The sequence below is a fragment of the Lonchura striata genome, chromosome 3 (assembly GCF_046129695.1).
Source record: "Lonchura striata isolate bLonStr1 chromosome 3, bLonStr1.mat, whole genome shotgun sequence".
NCBI lineage: Eukaryota > Metazoa > Chordata > Aves > Passeriformes > Estrildidae > Lonchura > Lonchura striata.
Genome location: NC_134605.1, coordinates 43,009,074 through 43,020,545, shown reverse-complemented (window position 1 = coordinate 43,020,545; position 11,472 = coordinate 43,009,074). Strand labels below are relative to the sequence as shown.

At 42.8% G+C, this 11,472-nt stretch overlaps 1 protein-coding gene across 1 annotated transcript in view; it reads right to left on the bottom strand.

Moving 5' to 3' along the window:
* Nucleotides 1-2,603: 2,603 nt before the first annotated feature.
* PGBD5 (piggyBac transposable element derived 5) overlaps nucleotides 2,604-11,472 on the bottom strand; it is a 74,770-nt gene continuing 65,901 nt past the window's right edge. Inside the window, exon 7 of the mRNA XM_021527145.3 lies at nucleotides 2,604-10,329. Within this exon, the coding sequence (XP_021382820.1) occupies nucleotides 10,134-10,329 (196 nt within the window). The 3' untranslated portion in view covers nucleotides 2,604-10,133. The remainder of the gene's footprint in view (nucleotides 10,330-11,472) is intronic.

The window sequence follows — 11,472 nt, the reverse complement described above, 5'->3', positions numbered from 1 at the left end:
CACCACAGTGTGTTCACACTGAAGTTGGTACCAGCTGCCTCCAGGCCAGTGCAGGGCTGCACTGTGGGAGGTGAGTCCGTCTGCTCAGGGGAGCTGATTCTCATCCAGGTTTGTGGATTGTCAATTCCATGTGAATCTGAGAACCTCCATTACTGCTGCTCTCACTTCTTTGATGAAGGACAGACAGCAGATTCCCAGGCAAAACCTGTGACAGGAAATATAATCTGAAAAAAGTTTTGGTAAGATACATGAATCCAATGCCAGTATTGCTGGTGCAGGTGTTTCTGAGGAACCCTGCCCAAGCCTTCACCTGGGGAAGTGGGAATATCAGAGAAGTGAGACAGGTTTCTGGCTTCTCAATTCCCATCACCTTTTGTGTACTGATTTCTTAAACTGGCATTCCCAAAGACAAAACTCTTGACTGTGCTTTAATCTAAGGAAACTGCCGCAAGGAGACTGTCTCTGAAGGGAGAGGAGATGGCTTTGCTTTGCAGGGGTCTGATTCATTACTGCCTGTAAAGTGCTTTTCCAAATCTCGGGTGAGGGTGCTTTAGGAGAGTCTGTGCTTTGACTTGGTGACAGCTGGGGGTGTCCTCTGCAGTGTCTGTGAGGTGGCAGTTTTATTCTCTCTGTTCCTCTCTGGAGGCAGAGGGACAAGTGGAATAGGATATTGGAAAAAACTGCAAAAGGGCACATTAAGTTTGGCTTCATTAATAAAGACCATGTTGTTGGAATTAATTGTAAATTCTCCTGAGAATAATTTCACAGGAGATTGAGTTACTGGAAGCCCTGGCCTGATCTGAATGGATGGCAATGTTATAAATGACAGCGCCAAGGTAACGTGTGTGTCTGGGTCAATCAGATCCTGGGATTCATAATTTCATAAATTAAATTCCTTCTTTTATTCAACTAGTGTGTTAAAGATGATTTGCATTGCTTATTGTACCTCTGATGGTGTGGCCTGATCAGGCACAGCATTAGCTCTGGTCATGGCACATCCAGGGAACAAAGTGCTGTGCTGCTGGGGGCGGCTCTCCAGCCATGACAGGGAACAAGGAGAAATCCTCATTTGGTGTATGGCACAGCTGCACATCTCATCTGGCATGTAGCTGCTCTTGTCTCGCTGCAGGGGCTTGTAATCCTCTCCCCAGGTCCCTCCTGCTGTGTGTGCCTAGGGAGCGATGTAGGGAGGCACCCGTACATGGCTGTTCCTGTCCAGGGGGAGCCCTGCCCTGAGCCAGGGCATGGTCATGCTGATCCATCACCCTGATGATGCACCTACACATTTCCAGCCCCTGCACCCCTTTGGATGGGCCAGCCTCCACTCCGAGCTGCAGGCATGCACAGTGGTTCGATTGCTTCTTCAGCGTGGATGTGGCATCTCACAGCAGAAACTCCTGAGTTCCTCCCCTGCTGCTCAGCAGGGACTTCTATGGTGCAAAAAACACACAGCAAAGGAAAAAAGGAGTCTTGCTTATTGGGGCCAGACTGTCTTTCAAACCAGCATTAAAGGCTGCCAATGCAACTACTTACATTTTGAAAAGGTTTCTGAGATCCTAGCTGGGTTGAACAGCCAGAATCTCTTGCCCCTCTTTTTGTGATGCTAAGCAACTTCAGAAAAATAGTCTCTTAGTGGCTGGTTCCATAAAGACATCAAACAGGTCAAGGGCCTTGTTGCTTGTTGCTTCTGTTAATGTTTTGTTTTCCCTGGAATTCTGGCTTTTTCTTAGCACAGCCTCTGTGCAAACTGAATTTCTTCATGCAGAAAACACAAAGTGCTATGAAGAAACACCCTGAGCAAATCAGACATGGCAGTTGGACAGATCCTGGCCAGAGGTCAGTGCTGAGCCACACCCACACTCTTGGAATGCTGGGCAGCCTGGTCCCAGTGGAGCCTCTGCAGCCACGGGGAAATGAGGGACACAGCCCAAGGCATGGGGGACATCTTTATTGTGGCTGTTGGCAAAGACTGACTGTGACCCCACCTGTGTGTTCTCCTGCAAGACTTCTGCTACCTTGTGGAATAAGGTTTATATCAGGTCCTAGCAACTTGCTGACTTGGAGCTGTGAAACAGCAGCCATCTGCAGATCACACGTGTCTGGTTTTGCCAGCAAATGCCACTCATTTGGCATGCAGGTCATGGGTTTGGTGGGTACCACTGGTGGTACAGACAATGCTTGCCAGGAAGAGCCAGAGCAGCGAGGACAAAGGGCTGGTTCTGTTCTGGTTCTGTTCAGCAGAGATATTTGAGAGCTGGGACAGATCTCCCTGCCCTTGTGTCCACCCTGCTCTGCCCTGAGGTGGCTGGGAAGCATTGCTTGTTGGGGTCAGGAAAGCATGGTGGCAGGGACAGTGGTGCTCTTTCCTATGCCTTTATGCAGGTTACACTGAAAGGCTTTTTCAAGTCAATTCTTTCTAAAGAAAATGCCTTTGTCCCCAGTGGCTGGATAGAGATGGTGGATTTATGATTCTGATGGTCTTAGAGTGTGAACCTGTAACTTATCTTGCAGTATATTCTCTACATTCTTTCACTTAGGCACCCAGAGCATAACCAAACATCTTCTCCACATATTTCAGTAAAGAACAAGACAGGACAAGCAACGGGTAATATATCTGACTGTATTTCAAAGTTGTTGATTGTAAACAAACTTTGTTGAAGAAATAAAATCACATGACAAGATATCAGAGTGATACTATAAATCAATTTTGTTATTGTTGCCACACTTCACATTTTTGGAACTTGGAATTCAGCTTATGGTGTACAAAATTTGTAAAAATTTATTGCAAGCGTGCCTTTGTGTAGAACAGAACTGGTGTCACAAAAATAGTTCCCTGTCCCATGCAGAAACACAGCTGTGTGTCTCTTGCTGTGAAGAGGTCACACACCTGCATTTCCTGAAAGACTTGGCTGTTATAAAATTGGTCTGAGAAGATTTAAAAAAAAAAAAAAAAAACAAGTAACTTGCAGTGTATATTTTACCTCTGTAATTTATGCTTTCAACAGAAATCTTTACAATTATAAAGAATATGGAACTTTGCAACAGAACCACAGTTGCTGATGGTGTGAGCACAGTCCAGTGGTCTTGAAAGCACTCAGCCAGCTAAGGCCCATCTTTGCAATTGGAACTGTCACTGCATTCGATGGAATGTAAGTTGCACACATTGAAAAATAAATGAAAACAAAATGTCAGTGGGGAGATTCCTTCTCCGGAATCCCCATTGTTCCTGTTTCTACTGTGGTGCTTCCACAGTCTGTAGCTTCCATGCTGTGCTGACATGCAGCAGTGCTGTGACTCCAAGGCTGATGACTACTGGACATGTATAGCCTAAGGAAAAGCATGGAGTGAAGCCAGGGATGTAGCTAAAGCAGGGTTTGTGTTACTCAATCAGCTGTGCAGACTGGTTATGTTAAACATCAGCCTTTTCTTTTAATTCAAAGGCAGCAGGAGAGGGGGGTATACATGCTGGAATGATGAGAGTTAGAAGGGAACACCTGGCTCCTCTCCCTCCGTGTGCCCATCCTCTGAACTTTCCTCTGCCTTCTCACACACACTGTTGCCCTTGAGCTCCTCCTTGTATCAGACCATGCTGATTAGCCACACCTTCACAAGATCAGATTAATCGCTGGCATAAACCTGAGTTTTGTTATCTCTGATAGCACCCCCAAAACATGGGATCAAGCTATTTTTTTAGTTCAATACTGAAATGCCAGGCAAATATTTGGTTTATATCTAGAAGAAAAATCCAGATTGCAGAATAAGTCAGAGAGACCTGCAAACTGTTTTCCATCAAATGAGCAACTATGTTTCACAGAGACATGCAAATTGTTCAGCAGTCACATTTTGCAAATGCCTTGACACAGATTATTTGAGAACAAGACCACAAAGTTACTTTGACACAAGTGGGTTGGGGGTTCTGGACAGCTGAACCTAGTGCACTGTGCTTTGCTTTTAAATTTCTAAGATTTTTGGGGGAACTAGTGGAAATAGGTCAAAACGCTCTGAAGGCCAGAGCACACTGAAGTGTGAAAGCATTTTCCAGAATGTTTATTTTAAAAACAGAGTTGCAAGGGCTGTGAGCAAACTGCATAGGCCTAGAATTTTCCCTTTCTTAGAAAAACTTCTGAGACCAGCTTGACTATGAAGTCTGCTTGTCCAAGGAACTTCAATTGCAAATTGTGATCTTGTGTCTCCCCAGCCTTTTTTCCCAGTCAGGTCCTGCACATCATGGTGCTACAGGACAGCATGACACTCTTCTCCCGCTGGGCTCCTCACCCAGGGTGCCCAGGCATCCAAGGTTGTTCAGGTACAGCAAATGATGCTTTCCTGGGTAAGGTTTTTGCACTACACATCACGTGGACCACCCTGACATCCAATACAAGCAATTATTACTAGGAAAGAGTGATACAAAAGGGATTTACCACTTAAGGCCTTTTAGTGATACCTAACAGCTGTTCACCAAATCCATCAGAGTGAAAGGGCTTCAAAAACAAAGCAAAACACAAAGAAAATCCCCAGATCCTGTCAAAGGTCTCTCTATGACAGCAGTGCAGAGCTGAGGAATATTACAGCCATGCCAGCTGGAGCAGTGGGTTTGGTGCTGCTGAAACCTCTTCGGGGTCCATCCAAACCTGCTGGGACAGCACTACTGGGGCAAAGCAGACGACACCTTCACAGTGATTGCAATCAGAACAGCCTGCAGAAACAATACCCTGTTTAATCTGAGATCTGCAAAATAGCAGAAAGGACCAGCAAAGCAATGCTACAGAAGTAAACTGAAGGGACAACTCTGTGTTGTCAGCTCTTCAAGACTGACCAAGAACCTGCAGAATGCTTTGGATGTGTTCTAAATGCAAGGAATGAGGGAAGAAAAAGAAAGTGTGGGGCAGCAGGAAGTTTCTCCAGGGCTAGATTTCCAGAGAGACAAAGTTGTCACTCAGAGGAAGAGATCCTTTTTGCAAAGCACAGCTGTTCTCAACTGTTTGCCAACAGTGAGGTGATGATACAGAAGTGCTTCTAAGAGTTCATGATGCTTTTGTTAACAAAGGTAAGTTTAGGAATAATTGCAACAAGAATGAATATATATCAAGTAGCACTGATGGCAGGCTTGCTTTTGAGTAGATGATGTGATGTGATGTGTTGGTGCAAGTATCTGAGTTAACAGCAGGCCAAATACATACCTGTTTTGAGCTTAGAGTTCCTTGCCCTTGTGAAACTGTGAGCAGGCCTTTGACACTTCAATGTTCTTCTCAGCCAGACTGAGATGAGGTTGTTTTACAAACAACCAATCTTACATCAATCCAAGTGTGAAGGACGTGCCATGGCAAACTCCGTAACAGAGGTGGATGGAAGACTTCATATTCCATCTAAGCCTCAGTGCATTTTCTTAACTCAGTAATTACTTGTCTGAATTTCACACTGTTTACTAGACTATTGCAGAGCTTCAGATTTTCCATATATCTCTTTTAAGTTCCTCTAGTCTTGTTGGGCTCCTATGTTTTATCAAATTTTCTCTTACCTTTAGTGCAATTTGGTTTTAACTCATGCCAGCCTGCATGAAGGAACCTGTGCTAAGTCCCACAGCCCTTTCTTAGGGGAAAATGATATTTGGCATACTTTCATTTCTTGTTAGGAAAAGTGCTTCTGAACAAGAACCAAGTCACTGAAAACATAGAACACAGCCTTAATCAGCAGGAGTGCAAACTCCACTTTACAGTTTCATGACCCCTGTTATCTGTGCCGTGCCTTGGTGTCTGGTAGGAAAGGAAAAGCTTTGATAAGCTAATAATGTCTCACAAATGCTGAGGTTGTTCCAGCACTTTGCAATCCTTGCTTGTAAAGTAACAGAAATGCACAGAAATATCAGAGCAGCATAATCCCCCAATCCCCCCTTGTCAGTGGAATCAACTCTACCACAAGGGGAGTAAGGCATGGAAGAATGAGATAGAGGAGGCTTCTTTCACTACTCACTAGCTCAAGACAGACTTCCAAATAACTGTTAGAAGGAAAGTAACATCTTCAGAAAAAAAAAAAAAAGACCACAGAAATACATTTGGAGGTAAAGAACAGGAATGCTGTTTTTTGAGTTGCTAAATTCAATTTTCTCTAGAATAGAAACAGAAAATGGAGATGAGATTTTTTTAAATTGTGCCCTATTGTCAAGTGTACAGATGGTCTGAAGTAAAACATGGCAGAATTCCTGCAAGCCCTTGAAGCATTTTTCAATGGAGACAACAGTGGAAACCACTTCCCAGTGGCTTCTAAGCTCTGGCAAGTGTGGTATCACACACTGGGAGAATAAATGTTTTCCAAGAATGGATCATAGCATGACAGACATTTCCTGAAAGTACTGTGCATAGAAGGTTGTGGGTATGATGGTCTTACTGATGGTCTCAGTTCTTTGAAACAAAGTTTGCATACCATGAACAAGTAATTATCAGTTTTTAGAAGTACACGTCAGTGAAAATTCAATTCAGCAGGAGAGAAAGGAGCTGTGCTGTGCTCCTTTCACTACTTCAGTGTCAAACTTCTTTTTTTCCTGAAAAAGTTTAGACATTCCTCTGTGACTTGGTTGGCATTTCAACTGCATTTTACCTACTGCTAAGTTCTTAGATCTCTTACCCAGATTGTCTTAAGGCTACAAACCACTCAAACTATAATTTCACAAGCTATTGCACAATTAGACACACACGCACTATAATGAGCATCCTTGCACTACTTTGAGACTTTTTTCCCCTCTTTAATTAGGGAGAAGCTTTAATGTTACAAGCAGGTAGGAACCAAATCTAAGTAAGCCAGTTTTCAGTAAAGGAAATAATCCTGCACAGGCTGAGCTGCAGTTGACAAACTTTAGCTTTTTAAAAATTATCCTATATCTTCCTTAATTACTTTGCCTCAGTTGTAGTAACAGAAAAAGTGCAAGATGCTTTTTCAACAAGGAAAAATCTTAACTTTCCCCAACCCTATCCACTTCCAGTCAATAACAGGAAAAGATGAGGGGGAAGAGTCATCTGTAGATACAGACTACACTTTGGTGCTTCGAGAGCCAAAATTCAGATATTTTGTACATACAAATATATATAAATATTTTTGCTTACTTATGGAATGTTTGTGCATGGTAAGAACAACAGTTCCAAATGATGAGGAATGTTTAAGGCTAAGAAAATTAAATTCATTGCAAAGCTATAACTTTGTTTTCATTTTTCTCCTTTACAAAGGAGACTAAAGCATCTTCCCTGTAATAGTCAGCCACTGTGTAATCCCCCGTCAACACCAATTCTAGGGAAAACTACTCAGGACCCAGTCCCTGAGGCAAAAAGCTAGGATCTCATGATTTGAGCTCAAGTAATCTGCATAATTAACTGCATACATTGGTGAAAAATTAAATATTTCAAGGCCTCAGGCCTGCAGTCATCCAAAAAAAGAAAAGGCATTTTCTGTATGGGATGGCCTAGGTCCAGGTCTTTAAGTACACACAGTTATGTAACAATTTGCCAAGGGCTCCAGATTTATCCCAGGGGCCTACAATGTAGCTGGACAGTGGTCTGCCTACTCCTCAGAAATGCCTGGTGGCTTCAAGGTGGTCTTGGAAACCATACCATGTCTGCTGGAAACATGGGTATCCTGCACATAGCCCAGCATGGCACGGGAATGTAAGGAAGCTGGATTTTCATTTAAGCCATCCCAACAGTAAAGTTCCAGCCAAACTTTTCCTTACTGCCACAGTTTTAACTACCATATAAATTTATGGGATATAATGAGCTAGTAGCTACACTTCCTGATCCAATATAGACAGGCATTGTCTGAAGTAGGGAGCAATAAGAACACTCTGTGAAATTTCCTGAAAAAAACCCAGACCTGTAGGTTTATATTGCTGAACATTCATTTTTTCATGCTTCAGGCTAGCTGCTGTCTTCCTTTGAATACTTAGAAGACTGACAAGAATCAGCTATCAAAACACAATCTGAAGAGCGGTGGTCTCAGTTCTCTACAGGGTCAAGGAATTTTGAACTGATTCTTGGGTTCCTGTGCAGCTTGGCATTGTCAAGGGCTAGAGCAGTACAAACTCAAACAAAATTTTGTCCTTTCTCCCATGTTTCCTGGGTGGAAACCTTGTGGACTGAGAAGTTAAAAGGATGCTTAGGAATCCTGCTGCTGTTCATTGTGCAGCTGGCAGCCAGAGCAGGGTGTGTGGGACAGGCTCCAGGCTGTAGCACAAGCAGAACCACCATGGAGTCAGCCATCCCCTTCTCTCCCTGCACCCAGGTGAGATTTGCCTCTAGGTCTATGCCAACAGTAAGACTTTGGTGGAAATAGAAAGGTGTCAGTGCAAGGATACTCCATGGGCTAGTCATTCCTTTACTAACCCCTGCTGGATTCTTCCTCTGCTATTATTTACATGCTATGCATTTGTATGTTACAGAATGATGAAATCTGAGGAGTTTCCACATTTATGTTGATTACCCTCTACTGTCTCTTGTCAGATACATGTAACCTCATAAGATTTACACTGATAAATCAATCATTTACTCCATTCCTCTTGAATAAATTTGAGTCATTCTTTGGGAGAAAACTTTTCAGGCTTGGGATCCTCTAATCAACATAGTTTTCTGCCCTGTAAGTTAATGCAATTCTGTTTGTGCCCATCACTGCTAACCTTCAGAATATAGAGTTTTTTGATTATTGAGTTGTGGACTGAAATCAATAAAGTGTAGAGGGCAGGGTAGTAGCTCCCCTCAGTATTGATTCCCTCATTTCAATCATACCTCTCTCTCTTGGCATTGTTTTCTGAAACTCCAGTGGCTTTCAGATTCCACCAGCACCGAAACATGGCCTGGACCACCAGCTCACAATGATGCTTGTCCTCTACAGTGTCACTCAGACCAGAAGAATTCTTTGGGCCTGCTCTGTTTTAGCAAGGTTTAAGATTGGTTGCAACTGGACGTCTTTCATTTTCTAAGACACAATGCTACGTTACTTTGCTAAACATGTAATCTGCTTAATTACAACTACTGTGACAAGCCCTGAACTCTACCAAAAAGAATTCCTACAGAACACCCCACAGTGATAATGGGAAACACTTGGCTATTAGTGACTTTTTTTTCTGCCAACTGTGTGCCAAACAAAATTCTAAAGTGGACCAAAAAGGTCTTGACAATTAGTAAAGAAAAAGCAAGAAATTATTGTTCTTAAAACTTTAACAGTCCATTATATTAGCTTTTAAAGCAACATTTAAGATACAGTTGAAATCAAGAAAAAATATAGTTGATATATTTTGATCTCTCACCTGTACACTGACCGTGGCAGTTAAGACGTGAGGCAGTATTACTTACTGGCTTACTCACTGTTAATTACAGTAATTAATAGTAATTAATACTTACAATATTAATCACTGTTTGTGTAAAAAAATGCTTCATCATGGTTAAAAAAGAAAATCAGTGTAGCATATTTGTAATTTTAAATTCACTAATGTACTTGGTTTCTCCTAATTTTCCTGTGTTCTAACTGGGATCAAACTGTCTGATGTTACATTAATAAAAACAAAGGGAAAAAAAAACACAGAAGGAAAAAATCATGACTGGTCCTCAGTTCCTGGCTGCCTGCCTGCGAGGGTGGTGTTTGTCAAGATGCCTGCTGCAGGGTTGCTGCGCTGGGCTGCTGCAGCGATGCCTCGCGGAACGTGGGGCGGCAGCCGCGCTCAGCTACAGCCTCACGGGGCTTGTCCCGGAATTTAGTAACTCCAAGGAAGGTGTAGAGTTTCCTGAAATGCCCATCTAGGACTGCTGAGCTGTGCCAGCTTCTGACAAGCTCCTGGCCCAAGAGGAACTTTACAAGGTGACCCTGTTCAACAAATAGCATTGAGATGATGGCTAGTTTAAGTCTATTTTCGGTATACGGATTCCCACAGGGCATTCACATATGCAATTTTGTGTCAGCTTTTTCAGTGGCACTTTCTGCATGAGATGTTTACATCCAGCTGATACTAGGAACAAAGTTTGCACCTCTCTAGTGGCATCACTTGGCATTTTTGGATGACAGCACTGGTGGTGTCACAAGTTCCTTGCTTTGTCGTTCCAGGTGTGGTATCTTCTGCTTTCCCTCCGGCCCCTGCCTACGCCACCAAGAGCAAAGCATCAATGGGTGGGTGAGGTGTCCTCCAAGCCCAGAAGCTCCTTTACAAGTCTTTCACCAAACTGTGCACGGCTGTACCTTGTCACATGGTAGGCCTCTGACATTTTGTAGAGGATGTAGGCATTATTTATAGCGATGCTGATGGCAAACCAGAACACTTGTTGCCAGGTCTTGTTTGGTTTGTGAGAAATGAAATACCTAAAAGTCAAGAAAGGAGGGAAAAACACTGTTCAGCCAAACAATTGCAGCTGGGATGCAAGAAATCACCCCAGACAAAGATCCTGCAGTCCCAAAGGAGAAGCAGATATGGGACTTAACGCCTGGTTCAAGTATTGTTTAAAGAAATTTCATACTATGTATTTGACAGACGTTAACATCAAATTTGCACAATTTTGGACATTTCTGGTAGTATGTAAAAGAGCAGACCTCCTTGCGCTCAGAAGCAAACTTCTGCAATAATCTCACCTCTGTATCATTCAATGTAAATAAGAGTACCAATAAGCATTCCTTGAGCTCACCCATGACAAATATCCTTGTGACAGGAGATGTAGGTCTGAATCCCTTCAATTTGTAACTAAAAAAAAAGCCTCAGTCACATTACATTACAGTTTTGGGAAGCTTGCTGATGCTTCTCCTCAGGTTTATTGTGAGCAAAGGATGATTGCTGCTGCTGTCAACAGAAGGTGGGAGGATGTGGGGGTAGAGTGAGAGCGTACACTGCTGGTAGGTGGACCACAAGGCAGAACTAGAGAGGACTGACATCTTTATATTTAGGTTCTGACTAATTCTAGGACTGCCAGAATATTCTCTCTTCAGTCATAAGATTTCCTATTCTCCTATTTTCCTACTTCCATTTTTTTTAGTAACCGTTTAAATCCACTACCCCAGCTTTTAACCACATTGATTTCCTCAAACCAGATCCCAATATCATTTTCCATTGACCACCTCCTCCTCTTTTATATATTCTACTGAATTCTTGCTCCCTTGCCCAGAACTGGCTTGAAAAATCTGTGCTGCTTTTACACTCTTCTCAATTTCTAGTTCTTGAAATCTTCTGTACCTCATTGCTATTCCCACAGCCAAGCTTCACTAGTGCTATTCTTACTCCCTGCTGTTCCTCCCTGCTACATTAAGAGCTAACACTGAGGACACCAACTGGAATTCAGGACCCAGAAGTTCTACATTCTACTCTCTCATCGTGTAGATAAGCTTTACATGTAGAACTGAATGTCTTTTTTTCTTATGGCTCCAGGTGATGCAAATATCACCAGGACAGATTATAAACTAAACATCATCTACTGCTAGAAGTGGAGAGCTGAGCTAGACTGTGAGACTTTTGGG